Raw genomic sequence first — 22122 nt, forward strand, 5'->3', positions numbered from 1 at the left:
TGGAGTCTGGATGGACGGTTAAAATACCAAGACCACAAAGGCAACTGGCCAAAGGCCAGGCACCCTGAGCTCTGGATCTCGTGAGTAAAGACAGAACAGAAAAGGTGACTCAGGTTGGGCCATCATCAGTGGGAGAGCCCTCTATGTGCGTAGAAGGCAAAGGAGAAACTAATGATTATTGGGAGATTTTTTACTGCGTGTCGTTTTATCTGACAAGTGCTCTGAAAACTTTTAAGTGATCTGAAGGCTAAAAACCGAAGAAAAGATATTGCAACAAGAACGTTACTGATAACACCTTTTTAATAGGTCAAAGTAACTGTACAGTTCATTATATTCTTCCTGAGAATAATTTATATCCCCCAACAAACTAAAGGGAGGGTGTATTTTTCAAAATTATCTAACAGAATGGATGGACATCTAGAGAACCAAATCCCTCTGTTCCTCTTAATTCTCTCCTGGGAAGACAGACACAATGAAGGGTTAGTTAGCTCCAGTGGCTGTAAAATAGTCAACATGGCTTTAATCTTTCTTTATAAATTATATAAAAATGGAAAACAGGGATGGTTCTGCTCAATGCAGTCTGGAGGTGATCTGGTACAAAGCATTTCTGCTTCCAAGAGAAATTACATTGCTACAAAAAACTGGCACATTATTCTGGTGAAAAAGACAAGAGTTTTAGTTGTGTCCTACAGCTAGTTCCCAACCCAGTATTTCGATATCCACGAGAAAGTAAAGGTCAGGAGAGACAGAAAGGGTGATAGTTTTTTTTCTGAAACAACTTGAGTCTTCAAAATATAGCTTTATATTCTTTCTTTGTAAATGGGATTAGCATATTGCAATGGAAGGGTGTTCTAACAAACAAAAGCCCCAGTCTGGGTAACTCTATGGCAGGAAAACAATTCTCTGCCTCTTCAGTTTCCTGGGATTCTTCACACATGCTCTCTTCTTCCAATATGCAGCGAAGGTAGGTCAGGAATTAGCACGGCCCCAGGCCATTTCCATTAAAACACACCCCAGTGCTAACACCAACTGTTCTTCATGATAAGCTTCTTTTAAAAAAAGTTTATTTTTCTTTCCATTTTGAGACAGTCTCTGAGCAGGCTGGACTTCAACTTTCAATTCCTCTACCTCAGCCTTCTCAGTAGCTGGGACTACGGATGCACCATCATGCCTGGTCTTTTAAAAGCTTAACTTAATGGACAATTTTCATTCTTAGAAAAATGTCATTTTGGATCCTGGACTTTTCTGAACATCATGATTTTAAGAGAACGAAAATGAACCCAAATCAAAACTTGTATGAGAGAGATTTTCAACCAGCTGTCATTCAGTTGGAGCTGTAGTGCTGGCGACCGAGGACACGGGTTAATTCCTCACTGCTGGTGGAAGGCTAGAGAACATTTCCAATGGGTACAAAGACACGCTCCTTGGGCTGCTCAGTGTGGTCTTGTCTGCCCAAGCATTTTTAGTCTTGCTTGGTCAATGACATCAAGCAGGTTTTTGGCATCCACAGCCAGGGCATGAGCAGCGGTCAGCATCTGCTTCTTGTACTCCTGCTGCAGGCTGGTCATGACGTACTGCTGGGCCAACTTCATCTTGTTGATGAGCTCTCCCAAGTCAGAATTCAGCAGCTTCTGTGCCATCTCAATCTGAAAGGACAAGAGACAGGTCAGGAGACCTGCTTACCAGAACTTGCCAGATTTTTATGAGCTTTTTTTTTTTGGTGCCTCCATGAGAAGAAACTTACTTTCTTCCTCTCAAATAAATCTGTAGAAGAAACACAGTGTAAGCTCAATCTTTCCTCTAGAAATTCAGCCAGAAGTGTGCCTGCACACTTGCGCGTGCGCATGTGTGTGCCCAGCAGTCTCTCCTCTTTCCATTCCCCGCCCTCATTTTCAACACCATGACTGACTCCCTATTCTGTTTGCTGTTTGTACTTTGAACTTGATGCCTGGCAGGGCTTCTCTTCATTTCCTAATAGAATCATGGAACCCCAGAGATCACTATGCCAAATGCTCTCACATTATGTGGACAGATGAGACTGAGAGTGACCTGCTGAAGGTTATATAGCTGGCCCACATCCAACCCAGCACAAAAACTGGGTCTGGACTCATAGTCTTGTGCTTCTTCTACTTGCCAATTCTCTTTTGAGACCTTCCATAGCTGTACTAGAAGCGGTTTGCCAATGTTATGAGACACCCTTGCCCTGTCTTGATATGAGCTGCCCTGTCAGAATGCTTTGCTTGGCAGTGTCACAAACCTGGCTACCTGTTTATTTAACAAATGGTAACTCAGCCACTTGCCTTTACGATTCCTGAGTGTTTTGAATTAGACATGCGGAGTGCAGGGTGGCCGAAGCATGCACAGAAACACCTGTAACACACTGGGATATGTCACTCAAAAGAGATGCACTCAGAGAAGAGGGCAACTAAGCCTGTCTGAGAAAGTCTTCACAGAGTTTGAATTTGATCTAGACTGCACAAATTAACTGGCTTTGCCTTTATTTTATTTTTATTTTTTGTCTTTTTATGACAGGGTCTCACTATGCAGTTCAGGCTGGCCTTGAGCTCACTTTGTAGCCCAGGCTGGTCTCAAACTCGCAAAGATCCTCCTGCCTCAGCCTCCTGAGTGCTGGGATTACAGGCGTGCGCCACCACGTCCGGCTGGCTTTGCCTTTAAAGGGTGTTATAAGCCATGTCAAGTTCTCCTTTATTCTAATGATCTTAAGAGAGGGAGGCCATAATATATTTTTAGGAAAGGGGATGATACACTCCAGACAGCTGTTCTAGAAGCAGCCCCTGGTGGCAGGGTGGACACTGAACAGAAGGCTGCAGAGACAAGAGGCTGCTGTGGCAGTTCACAAAAGAAACATCTGTGCAGCGAGGACGAGAGAACCTCCTGGGACTGTACTGAACGCTGTCGTGTCCGTGTGTGTGGGTGGGTGGGGTAAGGGACTGATGGGGACACAGGTGGCGAGGGCATGGTGATGCCACTGACTAGGGAAGCAAACTAGTAAAAGGAGACTTCTCCAGCCAACACTCAGCAGACCGCTGGTAATCAGAGCTCAGGGAGCAATAGTACTACACGCAGATTTAGGAGGAATCAAGTATGTGCATCTATGAAAGTGGGGAACCTGCCAAGGTGAAAGGTGTTCATTAAGAAAATAAGGAGCTGGGCATGGTGGCACATGCCTGTAATCCCAGCTACCTGGGAGGAGGAGACAATTTAAGTCCAGCCAGTCTCAATTTAAAATACAATAAAAAAGGTTTTGGGATATAGTTAGCTCAGTGGGAGGCTCTGGGCTCAAGCTCGAGTATAGCACAAACACAGAACCAAATGAACACAAGTGGGCAGCATCACCTTAGGGATGACAAAAGTAACAGGTAGCAGATAGAGAGCCAGGGGAGAGGCCTGAGCAGGACTGGTACTCAGGGAGAAGACGGCAGGGACTCTGCCACCAGGAAGTCCCCAGAACCCTCCAGGGCAGTCACTGCAGAGGGCAGGGCTGAATGGGGCTGCTCCTTCCGGAGAGATGGAAAACAGGGGCAGTGGAAGGGGTAAGCAGGATCACAGAAAGGCTCCTCTTAAGAAAAAAATTAAAAAATAATATACATGGGAGAGAAATCTGTATGCACAAGAATCAGTAAGGATGGACAGATTTTGGCCTTATCAGCTAGAGTACGTAGGTGGTAATAAGCTAAAGCACTTACTTGTTAAGGCACCATTCATTCTTCCCGCCCCTCTTTTTTTTGGTTTTTTGAGACAGGATCTTGCTGTGTAGTTCAGGGTGACCTTAAACTCACTATGTAGCCCAAGTTGGCCTCAAACTTGAAGCAATCCTCCTGTCTCAGCCTCTTGAGTGCTGGGATTATAGATGTGTGCCACCAGGCTTGGCCTCCTTTCCTTTCTACATGTTTACAGTACATGCAATTTGAAATCATCTTGAGGAGTGGGTGCATGTACATAATACAGCTTTTTTTTTTAATCTGTCTCCCCTTCCTCCCTCCTCTAATTCCACTTTTCCCATTTTTATTCTTGTTGGTGTTATTAATCTTAGGACACCATTTTTTTTTTTAAACCTATACATATGGACCTTCCTACCCTTTGGCAAAACTGTTGCTTGTTATAGAAAATCAATCAGAGCTCCAATGAAGCAAATAAAGTAGCTAATCCCCACTGGTTACAGATTTAAAGTTACACTGTAACATCCAATCAGGCATTTTCCAAAGGATATAAGTGGTTCTCTCCACTTACAGAGGAATCACCAGTGGCAGCTATGTCCCACTGTCCTCCAGGAGGCAATACCTATTCCTCAAAATGAGCACCACTCAATCACCACGTTCCTCCAGTACCAAGTCCTGAGGACTAAATACTGTTTCAATAGAGCTGCTGGTTAGAGGTACAACACCTCTATTTAGTTAGGATAAAATGTCTTATTTTTTTTCCCCTGGTGTTGGGGAGGAAATGTCCATTTTTATAGAATATTTTTCCACCGAACTTCAAGATACTCTACAGAATAACTGAGCAGGCAAGTGTGGTGGTGCACACCCATAATCCCTGCACTTTGAGAGGATGAGGCAGCAGGATCACCAAATTGGAGCCCTGCCTAAATAATTTAGTGAGACCCTGTCTCAAAATAAAAAATAAGAAAGGGCTAGGGATGTTGTTACTTGGTGCAAAAAGCCTTGAGTTAAACCCTAAGCATTAAAAACAACAATAACAAAGACAAAAACAATTACAACAAAAACAATCCCCTCCCATGCCGGGCATGGTGGTGCACGCCTGTAATCCCAGCACTCAGGAGGCTGAGGCAGGAGGATCGTTGTGAATTTGAGACCAGCCTGGGCTACAGAGTGAGCTCAAGGCCAGCCTGAACTGCACAGTGAGACCCTGTCTCAAAAAAAAAAAAAAAAAAAAAAAATCCCCTCCCCATACTTTGGCCTGTAGTCAATAAAAATGTCAATGTCATGGAGGACCTGTTCCAAAGATGGTGAGTACAATGAAAGTCACATGTGGCCCTGGGCTGACTCCTGCACTTCAGGGAAAGCACTATGGGATAGGCAGTGCAGCTAGAGTGCAACCTGCAGGGATGAAGGTGCCCTACAGCCACAGAAAGGCCACAATGAGGCCGCTGCATGGTGGGTCCAGAAGACAGCAGCCTGGTTACCAGGGCACATCCACTGATGTGCTCTTGGATCAGAGGACACAGGCCCACCATCTATTCCTAAAGGCTCAGAAACAGCACATCACATGTGTGCAGATTTGTAGACAGATGACGGGGAAAGAGTCAAAATTAGAGAGGGTGGTGACATTGGCGAAAGGGTATTTGGGGAATCTATATTAGTCTTGTAATATTTCCGTAAGCTCAAAGTCATTTCAAAATAGGAAGTGAAAAACAGACAAAACCCCAGTGCACTGCAGGACTGTACATGCCACTCTAGAGAGAACCACAGAAGAACCACAGACAGCATCACTGCCATCCGTGTCCCTGCGTGACCTCACCCCGTACTGTGCCTACCTCTCGGTGCGTGCTGGCTGGGAGGACAGGAATGGTCTCATCCACGGTGGCCAATAACGTCCGCAGGGCCAAACCAACTTCCTAACAAGAATTACAGCCAGTATTAGAACACATACTAAGCAGTTTCATGCCAACTCCAACCGTTTCTCCGTTCAGATATATATGTGTGTGTATCTATATCTGAATCTATAGATATCTATATCCATATCAGAGTCTATCTGCCTATCTATCCATTTATCTATACATATATCTGAATTTATGTATCTGTATTTTGGGAGGTGGGGGTGGGAAAGATTAAGGATTGAACCTTGCGCGTTTTCAATGAGCTAAGGTCCCAGTCCCACTTCTTGCATCTTTGTTTCTTGAGACAAGGTCTTGCTCTGTAGTTCAGGCTGGTCTTGAACTCCCTATGTAGCCCACGCTGTACTTCAACTTTGTGTCAACCCTCCTGTTTCAGCCTCCCAAATACTGGGATTACAGGTGTGCATCACCAGGCCTAGCTTTTACTTTCTCTCTTAAGGAAAACTTTTGTATTTTTTTCTCAATGCTGATCCCATCTTGTACATCACAAGGCTCTTTGCCCCACGAAGATTCAGATCTCTGACTCTCCTTGGCTCTACAAACTATGAAACAGGCTCAAGAATAGAAGTCCTCTGTACTACTAATTTCTATTGGTTTAATGAAAGGAATAGTTAATGCTTAATTGTTTGATCAATCTTGTATGCCCCTATCTGGTAATCTGAGCAACTACTTTGAAGATAACAATATGTAATGTAACAACCCTTGTTAATTTCCTATCACCTTGTTCTGAAATTCTGTACCTTTTTTTCCTGTGTGTCTTTTTGAGACAGGGTCTGGCTATGCAGTTCAGGCTGGCCTTGAGCTCACTTTGTAGCCTAGGCTGGTCTTGAACTTGCAACGATCCTCCTGCCTCAGCCTCCCAAGTGCTGGAATTACAGGCATGTGCCACCACACTTGGCTTGTATCGTATTTTGTTTTGTTTTTCTCTTTGAAAAAAAAAAAGGAAAAGAATAGGAGTTCTCCTAAGATGTGTCTCACAGAAAGAGCTAGAAAGCAGGCCCTTCCATTTTCTTCTCATCTAGAGCTTCCAGGCAGACCACAGTGCCCTCTTGGGTCCAACAAATCAACCTTTTTACACAGATTAGGACAAATGACAGCACCTTTCCTCACAAATGTACATAGATCTCTTCTTGAGGTTGGTCACAAAGGTGTTCCTGCTGTCCAGAGGCAAGGTGGGTTTTGGTCTGGAGTCTGTTTCAAATCTTACATCCACCCAAAACCATGTTGCATTGTAGAGAAAGGGTCCAACTATGATTGGAATATCAGAATTTTAAATTTCAAATTTTTATTTCTGTCTAAGACCAAACACGTAATGACTAAGATGCCAAATTATACATGTAGTATGAAAAAAACCAGTAAGAAGCTAGGCAGTGGTGCACACTTGTGAGTCCATCTACTCAGGAGACTGAAGCAGAAGAATCTCAAGTTTGAGGGCAATGTGGGCTACTCAGCAAGACTCTAGCTCAAAATAAAGTTTAAAAAGGGCTGGAGACATAGCTCAGTTTGGAGAAAATTTGCCTAGCCATGAGTGAGGCCCTGACTTCAATCTGTAGTAGTGGGGGGAAAAAAGTATATTCAAGTTTCTCTCAGAAAAACTCATTTAGAGCAAAGTTTGACAGCACTGTGAACTGCAGGACACGTCTAAGCACCTGAATACCCACGTGTGGGTTAGGGGAGAGCACTGCCAACCTCTCCGTGAACCCTGTTCAGACAGCATCTGTTACTATCTGTCAGGGTCTCACTCCACTGAACACAGTTTGGAAAAATGCTACTCTATTGGCCTGATATTTTTATGTCTGATTTCTTTTTTAATTTAACGAGTAGCTACTTACCCCTCAGCGTAAGGGAAACAACACAGCCCATTACGCTTTTCTGCCTCTCCTGCAGAGGGACAGTACCTGAACTAGTTAGTTACTAATCCCACACAGGATTATACTGAATGTTCAACTGCATGTCAATGGCTCATACTGTGCACATTCTCCAGTATCTTACCTTTTCACTCAAGACTACATTTATGAGCAACAATTATTAAATAGCTGGGTACAAAAATGCAAACCTGTAATCTCAGCTATTTAGGAGGCTGAAGCAGTAGAACAGCAAGTTCAAGGCCAGCCTGGGTAACTTAGTGAGATCCTGTCTCAAAATAAAAAAACAACAGGCTGGAATGTAGCTCAGTGGTGGAGAGCTTGCCGAGCATGCACCAGGCCTTAGATTCAATACCCAGACCTACCCTCCGTTCCTCAAAAAAGAATGTTCACTTCAGGACATTCCCATACTATTGTTACCAACAAGAGAAACTAAAAGTGGAACAGCAATTTATAATGATCATGGCTCCTGGTGACATCACCACATGGTACTTTCGTATCTTCTGAAGTATCAAGTCTGACTCGGGACAACTACAGATAGTGATCAGCTTCTGTGGAAAACAGGAAGCTCGCTGTTGGAATACTGTTATGACTGTACTTTACCTTCACCATAGGAACGTACTCCTCTGGTGGAGCTGGCTGGATTTTACTGGACATCTCGATGACAGCTTTCACCAGGCCTGTCACGTTCTCATACACCTTGTCATTGGATCGGTCCAAGTTGGCAGTAGGAGGGGGGCTGATTTCCTGGGGCTGAAGCTGACAATACAGAAGCTGGTAATTTTTCCACTCTCCAGTAGATGGCATGATAGCACCACAATTAAGTTAGTGGGTCTTTAAAAGAGATCAAAGTAGTTCACAAAAAAGGGTAACTGGTTTTCTTGTTTTTATGGGATATAGTTCAGTTTGAAGATGATAGCAACTAATCCAAGTGACATAAATAAACCAATATTTTTTCTAACTTTGAGCTCAGTTAAAGGAAATGAGATGAAATCATATATAGCACACTAAAATGCCCAGATTCTTTCAGAAGTGATTCAGGGTCCCCAGAACCCAGAATTAACTACAAGAGCAACAAGCCATACATTTTATTCTGAAGAGTCATCGAATTTTAGAGAAAGTCACTTACTTGCTAAATTTCAAACATTCTACTTTTTTTTTTTTTTTTGGTTTTTCCCCGGTACCGGGAACCGAACTCACGACCTTGCGCTTGCCAGTCAGGCGCTTTTGCCGCTGAGCTAAATCCCCAGCCCCTTCAAACATTCTACTTTAACACTCAGCATTTCCACTAATTAATTCAAGCTCTGGAATAAAAATCTTATGTGGCTCAGTTCAAATGCCTTCAAACCTTGATGGAAATGCACTCTTCACGATGATAAAAAAGCTGACACATACAAGCCTAATTTAAGTAGACACCATCTGCTTTGCAGACCACTACTTTAGTCCAAGTAGTGGGGCTGGGGCGGGGCTTCCTGCCAGCTCAATGCTGACTTCTGCATGAGCCTGGGTCTGAGATTATTAGAGCTGTCTTCCTGGGCAACAGTGATAAGGGCAGGTGAAGCTCCAGGTCTTGGGGACAGATGAGAGACACCCACAAATGTTACTTTAGAGAAGCACTAAACGCAAAATGATACGGACCTCCAGGAAGTTGTCGAATTGGTTAGAAGTGTAGTAGTTACAAAAATGACTCTGTGCACGCATGCACACATGTGTATTTTAAAGACCATATGGCACATAACAACTGTTCAATCAACTGCTGCTGGAGCTTGAGCTAACTGCCCATTTGGGAACTCCTGGGTGCCTTGACCCAAGAAACTAGAACAGACTAATTCTGTGCTTGGCTGTTCCAAAGTTTGAGAATGAGATAGAAAAGGGCAAAAATAACTCATTTACTGCAAAGATGTTCATGTCTCGGTTTCTGGCAAATATAAACGCTGCTTTTGGCACCTGCCAGTCACGAGAGGCCGAGTGTGCTTCCACTTGGTATTCTACTTGCTAGTTCAGAGTCACATGCAGAGAGCAGGGTGTGACACAGCGAGCTGGACAGACACACAAACATGATGTGCTTACCCTCCACGGCTATTGTCGAGCGGAAGGTGAGGAAAAGTTAAAGGAATTTATCAGAGAAAAGGAAAAAAGAAAAACAATATTAATAAGGCAGCAGATAACCCCCCACAAAACACATGAGCAGAACACAAAGGCGCTGGCTGCAAGGTCGCCCTCTGCTCAGCTTGCGGGCTGTCAGGAGCAATGCTGCGTCTGCTGTGTCCTCAAGGTATAGAGAGTTACCCAAAGCCCTGCCATGCACCACACTTGTTCCTAGGAGATACCAGAGCAGGACAGCATGCAAAGCCTGGAAGTGACAATTGGCAGCCGTGCAAGAACTGACAGAATAATACCCTTTGTAAGAGAGGAGGAAGGCAGGTTTGATCTCACTTCTGAGGGATTTCGGAGAAATTGTTCAACCTTTTTCCCATGCCCAGCCCTCCTTCAAAATCTGCATCAACTACATTGCCCTAAAATTCCTGGCATGGGGCTGTATCAAGACCTCAGGAAATTATTTATTTACTGACAAAGTACAACAAAAACCTTTCTTGGGAACCGTTCTTATGGGAATGTTCTACTACTTTAAACTGAGCAGGTTTAGTAGCCATATTTTTTCTCCAGAACTCAACGTTGGCTGTGATCCTGTGACTGAACAGGCAAAGGAACAGGAAACACAAGTATCTTCTCCTGTTCTTGTAACTGCTCACCACCCTGGCAAAAACAAACAAACAAACAAAACTCCATAGCCTTGGCATGAAAATCCCACAGCATCTTTTGCTTTACTTTTGAGACAAGAGACTTGCTGAATTGCCCAAGCTGGCCCGAAAGTTGCAATCCTCCTGCCTCAGCCTCGAGTGGCTGGGATTACAGTGTGCCACCTGTAATGTTTGAGGTGTGTTTTCCCATGCACTACAGAGAGCAAAGGATTTATAGTTGTGTCACTCCAAACACAGGACTTGCTATATTTTATTTTCTGCACTAAGAATCATGGTGCAGTTTTCTGTTTGTCTTTACAGGATGTCCTTGTTCAAATTCCAGCAACACAGAAAGGTGGGTGGCTTCCAGAGGAAGGTGCCAAGGGAGAGTTCCACCAAGATAAGAGACGTGATAAAAAACTATTGTTAATGTCTAAATTAAAAAATAATTACAATAAAAGGCATACTGCCATTAATCTCCTCCAAAGTACTCCTCCTTGCTTTGAACACACTTATTCCATTATTCTTGCCTCTTTCTGAAGCAGTTCTGGAAGTCCTCTTTCGAGTGTCTTTAGTTGAGCTGTCATGGCTGCTCTGGCATCCTGTTTGTTTTTTTTTTGTACCAGGAATTGAACTCAGGACCTTGCGCTTGCCAGGCAGGCGCTCATGCCACTGAGCTATATCCCTGGCCTTCCTCTGGCATCCTGAATCAAAACATTTACTCATGGTAGACAGAAGAGGCAGAAGTTGCAAGGTGCCAGATCTGATAAATAAGGTGGACAGACACGCTGTAATGTTTTTACAAGACTTCAGTTCCTCTGGATGGCACTCAGCAGCAAGAGTCACCATATTTTTGATCATATCTCATAAAGACGCTCATGAGAGAGACTCCCAGAACTGCTTCACTAAATAGCAAGAACGATGGAATAAGGGTGTTCAAAGTTAAGAGGAAATATTTTGAGGGGATTAATGGCAATGTGTCTTTTACCACAATATTTAAAATTTAATCATTTACTGTATATTTTCATCTTCACTTGTATACAATAAACCTGCAATTCCAGGAGGTGGAAGGAGGTTTATTTTAACCCACTTCAAGCTTCTACTCTTTTGTTCATTCTTAGCCCAACTTTTGTCACAGAAGGGCACTGTCTTGTTTTGTTTTGTTTTTTGTCTTTTTGAGACAGAGTCTCACTCTGCAGTTTAGGCTGGCCTAGAGCTCATTTTGTAGCCCAGGCTGGTCTCAAACTCCCAATGATCCTCCTGCCTCAGCCTCCCGAGTGCTGGGATTACAGGCGTGCGCCACCACACCCGGCCTTTTTTTGTCCTTTTTGGTTTTTGTCTTTTTGAGAAGGGCACTGTCATGATGCTTCTAGAGACCATTCACAATAATATTCTAGAAGTCAGGCTTGGTTTTGGAAAACATTTGTTACTAGTCTCCTATTTTCTAGAGTTTGACCACTTGGGAACTCTCTGGCTGGCAGTAACAAGAAACCAATTCCACCTAGGTTAATGTATAAAGACTGAGAGAATTAAGAACTGGGCCGGGGGTGTAATTCAGTGGTAGGTTACTTGCCTAGTAAGCACAAGGCCTTGGATTTAATCCCCAACACCAGGAAAACAAAACAAAATAAAATCCTCACAAAAATACCAAAAAATGTAAAAGCACCAAGAAAAAATGGAGACTAACCATTTTGGGCTAAATGTTATTGAGTGAATCATTTTAGTTACACACAGTTAAAGGCAAATATTTCTGTATCAAAATAATGTTGTTCTTCTAGACCAGATTTAATAACCTCTACCAAACTAACAAATAGTGAAGAAACATATACTTAACGGTAGTTATTTAAAAATCTTTACTCAGTATATTTTAAGTCAGCATATTGTTTCTAAAGAGACTTCTACTTGCATAACGCCCTACATTAAGACTATTCTATGAAAAGTTAACACTTGGTGTTCTAGGGTGGTGCCCTCATCCATCTACCTCTCATGTTGGCTTTTGGTACAACACAAGTCATTCTGAAAGCTTGCTCTTGAGGCACACAGTTTATTAACCCAATTTCTCCCCCCTTTCTTTTTAAAATATTGTTTAAAGAAGCTGTATTAGGAAAGGTTGTGTTTTTCTCTATATCTTCTCTGAGAAAACCCAGTGTATTGCTAACAGCACCACTGTGAAGGTACAACTGGTGAGAAGAGCTCTGGACAACCCTCCAGCAAGAGCATGCTTGGCCCAACTGTGCCTGCTTGATGCAGGCTCCTGAATGGGCACTGCAACCCCGCCTTCAGCTGCAGACGGACTCGCCCTACCTAGGCCTGGCAAGGACCTGGTCTCTTCCCTAGGATGATCTGAGTCCTCTGTGACGACAACACATCCACTCTGACCACAACTCACTCCGGGTTGCTCTGGAGGTGTGCACTTTGAGCAGAAGCACCTAAGTGTGCAGTACACAGGTCCAGCTACTAGAGCTGTGTGACCTTGAACAAGCTACTTCACCTCTGTGAGCAATGGTTGTTTTGTAGGAAAAATGTGATCACCACCAGTTTTGTGAGGCTGATGCAAAGATTTAAAATACAGAGGTCTGTCACAACACTTGGCTCACAACACTTGGCTCAGGGAAAGGCACTCAGTAAGTGGTAGTGATAAGGGAAACAAAGGTTATCATAAACATATTGCATACTTATCAGATTTAAGACGCCATCCATTATAAGATGCATTGTTTTCTTATGCAACACTAAGAAAGAAAAAAAGTGCTGCCAATTAAATCAACATAGCACCCCAATTCTGGAGATATTAAAAGGCATATCAGCCTGAGAAATGGGGAGTATTTTGAGAGGTAGTTTGTAACTCCCTGTGGAAAGTGAAGAGACTGCATCTCTGTGAGTGGTCGAGGTAGGAGAGAAGTGCCTCTCTTTCCTGACCCAGAAAGAAGCTGCCCCAGTACTCTGTGAGACTGCAAGGGAACAACAGAGAGCCAGACAAGAGGTGTCCTAGTGGCATATCCCAAGCAGGCAGAGGATGAAAACCCCCTACCCAAGAGGAAGCCTGTGGTTGTGCCTGAGTAAAATGCTACTCTTAGTCTGAAGTCAGCTCTACTTGAATCTTTACAAACATGATTCTATTTTTTTTTTTGAGACCGGGTCTCGCTATGCAGGTCAGGCTGGCCTTGAGCTCACACTGTAGCCGAGGCTGGTCTCAAACTTGCAAGGATCCTCCTGCCTCAGCCTCCCGAGTGCTGGGATTACAGGCGTGCGCCACCATGCCCGGCTCAAACATGGTTCTAATCCTGGATGGAAAGTAAGTTTTTCATGAAGCCACATTTATAAACTTGAAGCCGGCAAGCCCACAGAAGGCCCTCATCCCAAGTATCCTGACTTAATTAAAAATTTTTTTTTTCTGAGACAGGGTCTCAGCATGTTGTGCAGGCTAGCCTTGAATTCACTTATGTAGCCCAGGCTGGCCTTGAACTCAGGGTAATCCTCCTGCCCGAGCTTCCCGAGTGCTGAGTTAATTAATTTTTAAGACTGGAAGTTATCTCAGCATTTTATCTCAAAGACACATTCTGTCTCACAGAAGGAAGACATGCCAGAATGTCAGGATATGAACAGGTCCTAAAATCTATCACACTGAGAGAGGAACCAGGAAAGAGAGTTCATGCCACTTTCCTTACTTTCAGAGGGCTTGGAACAAGGGCTATAGATTCCTGAGTCCCCCATAGTACTCTCAGTACCATCCCCAACCATTCTATGACAAAGACGGCTTCTGTGTGCTGCACAGACTCAAGTGCTCACCTTGACACCCTCATTGTAGCTGTCCCCAGGGCTGCTGAGGCTGGCAAGGCTGCCTAGATGACCAGGGGCTCCAGGGCGTGGTGGTTTCTTTGGTGGAGCTGCAGGATCTGGTAAAGTAGAATGGTTTACATTATGAATGTTAACGAAGAGATGGCAAATGACTCCTAGACACCATGCACCAGCCAGCATTATTTCAACAGACTTTAGTCTACTAGTCTTCTGCTCTAAGGAGAAGTCTCTGATAAACTATGGCTGTAAATTCTGCTTTCTAGTACTCTAGTAATAGGTTACACATGGTAAACACCACACTTGCTATGGTCTGTGCAGGGAAGACTACTAAAATCATAAGGGCATTCCACAGCTATGACATTATATACACTTACAGCATGCTCCTGCCAAATTATACAAACTTCTCAACCCACAGCTCCTTTCTTCACTGACCTGGTTTACCCACAGGCTGGTAGATGTGTTGGTTTCCAGTCTGTGGGAAAAGAAAAGGTCAGTCAGTGTGCTGGTGTGTACAGTGGGCAATGACCACCCTCTTTCCTTCTTGTCTACTATCCTTTTGAACTCTGTACTTCTGGGTCTGAAGACGGGCAAGTCAGGGTGCTGCCTGAAGGACTCAGCTGGGCAGCGGATTAGGGAAGTTCCAAATAACGCCAAGAGGACACATGGAAAGGGCTGTGATACAAGCAAGCACAGGACGCTCTGGGACCACAGATAGAAAAGTCACACAGATTTTACCTTTAAAGGTCTAAAACCCCAGGCCTTCCCAGCGTCTGTACCTGCTGATCATCCTAGTGCTCAGGATGTTCTTACCCCTCTTCTCTCAGTACCTCTTGTCACAGCCTGGGTGCAGTCAGAACAATAATGACAAGAAGAGGAGCCTAGTAGCACTGCGATGTGTGGATGTTCCCTGGGCCCATAAGGACATCATCCCTGAAGTACTGTGTGCACCAGGGCCTAGTTGGAGAAGCCAGATCATACCCTTCCTAAAGGACTACAGGAAAAGATACCTCCATAGCCTGGCATAGTGGTGCATGCCTGTAGTCCCAGTACTCTGAGAGGCTGAGGAAAGAGGATTGCAAGTTTGAGCTCAGCCTGGGCAACTTAATGACTTAGATCACGCATCAAGGTGGGCATTGTCTCAAAATAAATAGAGCTGGGGATGTAGTGCAGTGTGAAGTTTAATCCTCAGTCCCGAAGTGGGATGGGGGAAGACGCCTACAGGTAACACTAGGTGTCCTTCAGGTTATGTGTGACACTGCATTTAAAATAATCTCAGTCTAACTAAGGGAAAAAGTTTTTATTTATTTATTTTTGTCTTTTTGAGACAGGACTTTGCTATGCAGTTCAGGCTGGCCTTGAGCTCACTTTGTAGCCCAGACTGGTCTCAAACTTGCAATAATCCTCCTGCTTCAGCCTCCCAAGTGCTGGGATTATAGGTGTGCACCATCATGCCTGGCTGATTTTGTTTTTTTGAGACAGGGTCTCGCTATGTAGTTTAAGCTAGCTTAACACTATGTAGTCTAGGCTGGCCTCAACACTGTAACCATTTTCCTGACTCAGGCTCCTGAGTGCTGAGATAACACGCATGCACCCTGCTTGGTATTTATTTTTGTACTGAATCCTCAGTTTGTGTGTGTGCATGTATGTAGGTATGTGCTCAGGATTATTGAACCCAGGGCCTTCTTGCTGAGCTACATCCCCAGGCCATCTTTACATTCTGAGACAGGGTTTTGCTAAGTCACTAGGTTATCCAGGCTGAAGGTGAAATGGCAACCCTCCTGCCTTAGCCTCCTATAGTGCTGGGACTGTGGATGTGTGCCACCATGCCCAGTCCATTCCTTGTTTAAAAATCATAGCAGACTGCTCACTATGCATTAGTCTTTCCAACATAAGAAGCTCAGCATGTGGAGACTTTAAATGGATGGTCACGTGACATTTTTGTTCATGAACTGTGAACTACCTGAACGTCTGACTTATGCAATGTGTAGAGACCACTGAGCCAGTGCATTCTGATGGGAGATGCCAAACCATCACAGGCTGGCAGCTGGGCAAGTATTTCAGGTGCCTGATCTCAGGGGCAGAGGGAATTTTATGGTGTGGTTAGGAAATATTCCTAGTAGGGTTGTTACATAGAATGCACTGTGGAGCCGCTTGGAAGATGGAATTGTGATTAAGGTTACTGCAGCATTCCACTCAAAGATTACCAGGGAAAGATCTACAAGATATTCAGCACGTTTGTCTCAAAGTTAGGTGCTACTTTGTATATCGTGCAAGGTGTTTAAAAGGCTTTAAGACCAATGCTGACAGCTGCACACAATTATGCATGTATATAAAAGTCAACTCAGTGATTCTTTTCCTACCCAGAACCCTTATACAGGTAAAATGTTATCCTAAGTCTGTTACCTAACAAGTGCAATGTGGGTCTACAGAAATCTGCATTAAAAAGCAAGGTGCGGTGGTGCACTGAGGAGGCTGAAGCGGAGCTGGGGCTGGAAGATCACTGTTCTGGGACAGCCTGGCCTACACAGTGGTTTCAAGGATAGCCTGAACTACAGACTGAGACCCTGTCTTGTGAGAAACCAAAAAAAGAAGAAATCTGTGCAGTTTAAACCACATATCTGAAGGTGAAAATCCTGACAAACAATCTAACATACTTTTCTTCAAACATTAGGAAATATTTCTAAGTAGCTTTAAATATATTTGGAACAATTATAAGCTAGCTCTTTTAGGACAATTTCAGGCATTCCCCCCACACACACACCTAGAAGAACAAAAATCTTACTTGAGCAAGTTTTTATGTGACTGTGGAAACTTTTATAACCATGCAATAAAAGTATACCAATTTAGCAAATGACAACTTACATGTAACAGTCAATTTGCTTAAATATTTCCTCGGGTCACAGAAAGTTTGGCTTACTACTAAAAAGCTTGTATCAGCAGTGGAGCACAAACTTCTGCATCTGCATTTGGATGTATTTTAATAACCTTACTTGAAATTTTACTTTAATCACTTTATTCATAGAATTGATTATTCTGTGCTGTATCACAAATATCAGTCAGCTTGGATACTTTACTTACAACAACGAGTCAATGGCCCACGCATGTGAGATCTAAAGTCACACTCTGGCAACAACTCAAGCAGGTGCTTACCGGACCCTGAAGACTCCCATCCTCCCTGTCGATGCTGCCTCGAGAGAGCCTCACATCAGGTTTCTTAAGAAATTAAGACAAAAACAGAAATAATTTCTATTTTACTTGAAGATTGCTGACAAATTCTGTTCAAAACTCCTTCCCTTTATAACACAACTGTTCTCTGCTGCAGCCTACAGAACCAGCCTCCTTCCACTCCCTAGTCTTCCTGCCTTTGCCCTTGGCTTTCTCCAGGACAAGCACTGTTTCATCCTATGGCATCTGTGCTCCAAGTCCTGCCTGTTTCTCAGGTCTGTATGAGGCAGCGTTCCTCACTGTGGCATTTAAGGCCCTGCATCTCCATCCACTATAAGGGCCATGCTCAGAGCAGCCTTCTGATGACTTAAAAGGAAATTTCCTTCTAGAACAGGGCCCCACACTGGCACCCAGTGAATGGTGAGGTCTACAAAAGGGTAGTACAAAGCAATGAGTGTAGGAGCTACGATAGCTCATCATAGGACTCTGGATAGAGAACAGTTGTTAAGCACCCTCTGGGCTGTTGTGTGGGAAAAGGTGAACACAGGGCATACTTTTACTTCACTTGTGGAAAAACTACTAACCAAAGGTGTCTTCAACAGGATGGACAGTGCTGAGAGCAGCATCAGAGTGAACGAAGACGGCAGGGGCACCTTGTGCTTATAATGTGTTCATTCAGCAGAACATGCCACCCCCATGCACCCCAGCCTATTTCTCCAGTGTGTATCCTGCCTGGCCAGCACAGGGAGCACATTTGATATACTGCCTAGTGAGGTAATTTCCAAGCTGTCAAAAAGATATTCTCTTTTATTGAAAAATTTCCACGGAAAATCAGGCAGGAAATGATCTAAATTTGTAATGCATGTTGAGAAAACAGACTCCTACAAAGTAGGACAGAAAAGAAAACTAGAAAAGTGCTGAGTAAGTACTTCTGAACTGTGAAGAGCATGACTTAAATAAAGCTCTAAAAGTAAAATGCTGTTCTGTACTCATATGTACTATAGTATCAGGGACTAGTATGGTTAACCCTCCAATGCCCAGTGTTCCATTTTCAGAATGCCCATAATAATGGAACATAATTAGATTTTCTTCTCTCTCTCTTTTTTTTTTTGTCTTTTTTTACGACAGGGTCTCACTATGCAGTTCAGGCTGGCCTTGAGCTCACACTGTAGCCCAGGCTGGTCCTGAACTCACAACGATCCTCCTGCCTCAGCCTCCCAAGTGCTGGGATTACAGGTGTGCACCACCACGCCTGGCTAGATTTTCTTCTCTTCAAATTCTTGTTCCTTGAATTTCTCTAGATAACATACATGAATTTCATGCAGAAATTTTAAAAAGTGCCATCTTTGGCATAAACAGGTTAAAAACCAGTTCTTATTACACATGTCAGAGATACACAAATACAGGATGATATAGAAAAAGCTATTTCAGAGCCATGCAGTTGTCTCACGGTGGCAGATTGGTGTGCTGCATCTTCTACCAGAAAGGAGTATGCCAGGAGACAGGCACAGCTGTGACCGGGAGGGAAACGCACTCCAGAGAAGAAAAGTCAGAGGCTGTTAGTCCCTGGCCTGAAAGGCAGACTCTTCTCTCTGGCAGGAGTACAGATAGCAACAGATAGATACTAAACCAATCAATGATCCCAGCCTGTGAGCAAGGGGCAATGGCTGGGGCTGCTTCCTTAGGTCCTGTTCCAGTGAATGCTGGAGCTGCACCTCTACTGAATGGAGAGAGCGAGCCCTCAACACCAGGGCACAGGAAAAAAAAAACCTCAAACAAAAGGCATTTGAAAAAATGTGCCTGAGAGGACTTTGTTTTGACAGATCACACAGTATTACTCAACATAAACATCAAGGTCAAGAAAGGCAAATAAACTGCTCAGCCTTATTAGGCAGATTGGAGAGACATTCAACTGTACACACTCATGGTCAGGGCTTGGTTCTGGAAAGGTATGTGAACAGCAGCTGAGACACGCATAGGCTGGCAGTCCAACTAGCAGGACCACATCACTTAATTTCCTTCTACTGGCACCTGGACTGTGGCTATGTAGGATGACAGCCGCATCTTTAGGAAATCACATCAAAGTATTTAGGAGTAAAGAGGATGATATCTGGTATTTATTTCTAACTGGTTCAGAAAAGAACAAGATGCATAAACATGCAGAGCCAATGGTAAAGCAAATGTGGCTAACTGTTAAAATTGGGGAGTTTGGGTGAAACGAATGTTGGAATTCTTTGCACTATTCTTGTATCTTTTCAAAGTGTGAAACTAAGCCTTTTGCCTTTGTCCATCTACTTGGGAGACAGCTTAAAAACTGGGTGTCCTTTTAAGCCCTGATGTAGGATTCTGGGCAAAGAGAGGATGTCTTAGTTATTTTCTGTTGCTATAGAGAACTCCTGAGACTTATAAAGCACAAACGTTATTAGGTTCATGGTTCCAGAGGCTGACAAGTCCAAGAAAATGGCACCAGCATTTGCTTGGCTTCTGGTGCTGCTTCAACTCATGGTGGAAAACAGGAGGGCAGGTGGGTGCATGCTAAAAAGAGGGCCTAACTCACTTGATAGCTCTAACCCACTCCTTGGAGAGAAAGGTGCTAATCCACCAGTGAGGATTCTTCTCCATGACAAGAATGCTTCCCATTAGGCCCCTAAACCCTCCTCACTGTTGCACTGAAGAATTACGCTTTTAACACATCAACTTTCTGTGGACACACGCAAACCCTAGCTATGGAGGGCTGGGCTTGACACTACTGTAGAAAAATGAAACACCCAGGCATCTCAGGTCACAATGGGTCATTTCACAGTCATGTAATTTAGGAAGTATTTTTTTTTAAAGCCTCTTTTCAGGGACATATGTGAAAATGTCCTAGATGGTAAGCAGCAACAAATCAGCCTCCCCAAGATTCAGAATACAGACACTGGAAAATAGTAACTTAGGGAAGGAAAGAAGAGAGGTGGATCCCTGGGACACATGAAGGACCTGAAGGGAAAACTGGAGCCTAGAGAGAAACTAAAGAGAGATCACAACACAGAAAAAGGGGCAAGCAGCACGTTCTCTCCAGCTCCTGGTGTGAGAAAGGAAGATCAATCTACAGACACAGTGAAAGCAGCAACTCCAGAGGCTTCCAGGGAGAAACACAGTGGAACAGAGCAGTGGACAGTGTGAGCTACAACAGCTGATTGTCTGGGGGACATAAACAACACTACAGTCAAGTAACACAAAACTGGGTGCTAGGTTTAACAGGCTGCAAACTCTCATCCCTAATGAACAGAAGAGGAGCATCCTAGGACAGACTCAAAGGCCAACAGCCAGCTATACCTAGAAGACATCTCTGAAAAGTAGTCATCTTCACACTAGTAATAAAGCTACCTACCATAAGCAATTTACAGGGATCAACACAGAAAACAAACAAACAAAGGAAAATGAAAAACATGAAGGCAAGATGCACCCCCAGACCTCCAGCACACTCAAGGCAAATCCAGGGGGCATTGAAGTGGGAGAAGTAAAAAACCATCCAACTGAACTTTCTGAAATGGTAGCAGTGGAAGTAACAAAGCAGATGAATAATCTCTAGAAAAAGAAAAAAACCAAAAACAACCATAAAACAAAAACCACAGAAATAAGTACCAGGATAATTGAAGAGATAATGACCATAATGAAGGACATCATTAGTGAATCTAGAGTACAGAAAAAAAATAGAGGAGATCAGTAAAGTGATAGAAACAATGAATGCCCAACATAGGAAAGACACAGATTCCATAAAAGAGATTCTAACAGATATCCAGGAGATCAAAAATTGTATTAAAAGTACATGCAGCAGCATCAACCAACGTGAAGACAGAATATTAGATATAGAAGAAACAGTTTCAGCTAGTGATCATCAAATGAAACAGTCCTTAAAAATAGCAAGGGACTATGAAAAATCAATCCAACAGCTACTAGATGATACAAAGAAGAATAACATAAGATTAACTGGAATCAATGAAAAAATCAAGACAGGACAAAGGACATATTAAAAAAAAAAAAAAAAAACTGTTTAGAAAAGTAATAGCAGAAAACTTCCCAAACATGGAAGAAGAATTTGACATAGAGTAAGTGAGGCATGTAGAACTCCAATTAGCTATGATCACAAAAAAAACTACACCAAGGCATATAATACTCAAGAGTCCAGAAATTCAACACAAGAACATAATATTAAAAGCTCTTAGAGAAAAGAAACAAATCGCCTATAAAGGAAAACCCATGAGGATAACAACTGACTTTTCAACATAAATCCTTAAGTCGAGGAAAACACAGAATGAAGTATTTCAAGCCTTAAAAGAAAACAACCTCCAACCCAGACTGATGTATCCCTCAAAATTATCATTCAAAACTGATGGAGAAACAAAATACTCCCATGATAAAGAACACCTGAAGAAACTCATGACCACCAAACCAGCAAACTTCAAAAAGTTCTGAAGGATATTCTAGAAAAACACAACAAAGACAATTCCAAGAATCCCAACAGAATGAACCCACCAGGCAAGACAAGCAATTAAATAGAAGGTAAAGAAGGGGATCCAACAACAGCAAAATGATATGGTAACAAGGACAACTCAGTACCGATCAGTTATAACTATCAACGTGAATGGCTTTAATTTACCAATCAAAAGAAACAGATTTGCAGAATGGATCAAGAAACAAGACCCAACAATATGCTGCATACAAGAAACATATTTAACTCAAAAAAGAAACTCACTGACTAAAAGCCAAAGGATGGAAAACAATACTTCACACAACAGGAACAGAGAAAAAAGCAGGGGTAGAAAAAATGGATTTCAAGCAAAGACTGCAAAAGAGACAAAGGAAAGTCACTACATTCTTGTTAAGGGAACAATCCAAGAGGAAGAGATATCATAAATATATATGCACTAAATACTGGCACACCCAATTATATAAAACAAACATTAACGGTATGAAA

General features: G+C 43.1%; 1 protein-coding gene and 1 long non-coding RNA gene across 12 annotated transcripts in view; one reads left to right on the forward strand and one right to left on the reverse strand.

The window, feature by feature from the left end:
• Positions 1 to 282: 282 nt before the first annotated feature.
• The window catches only part of Ptk2 (protein tyrosine kinase 2), a gene marked incomplete at its 5' end in the record, with an annotated part of 284866 nt that continues 263026 nt past the window's right edge, over positions 283 to 22122 (reverse strand). For 8 of the 11 annotated variants that reach the window (XM_013521316.1, XM_013521321.1, XM_013521320.1 and 5 more), the window contains 7 exon segments: positions 283 to 1646; positions 5516 to 5596; positions 8065 to 8220; positions 9532 to 9540; positions 13989 to 14095; positions 14430 to 14469; positions 17148 to 17210. In XM_013521316.1, coding sequence (XP_013376770.1) covers positions 1434 to 1646; positions 5516 to 5596; positions 8065 to 8220; positions 9532 to 9540; positions 13989 to 14095; positions 14430 to 14469; positions 17148 to 17210 — 669 coding nt within the window. In that variant the 3' untranslated portion in view covers positions 283 to 1433. 11 annotated transcript variants of the gene reach the window in all.
• Positions 17225 to 18138, forward strand: LOC106150030. Its single transcript, XR_001236564.1, has 2 exons — positions 17225 to 17437; positions 17765 to 18138. It is a non-coding gene; the product is annotated as an uncharacterized LOC106150030 (long non-coding RNA).

The sequence above is a fragment of the Chinchilla lanigera genome, unplaced genomic scaffold (genome assembly GCF_000276665.1).
Source record: "Chinchilla lanigera isolate Chin_1 unplaced genomic scaffold, ChiLan1.0 scaffold00060, whole genome shotgun sequence".
In the NCBI taxonomy this organism is placed as follows: domain Eukaryota; kingdom Metazoa; phylum Chordata; class Mammalia; order Rodentia; family Chinchillidae; genus Chinchilla; species Chinchilla lanigera.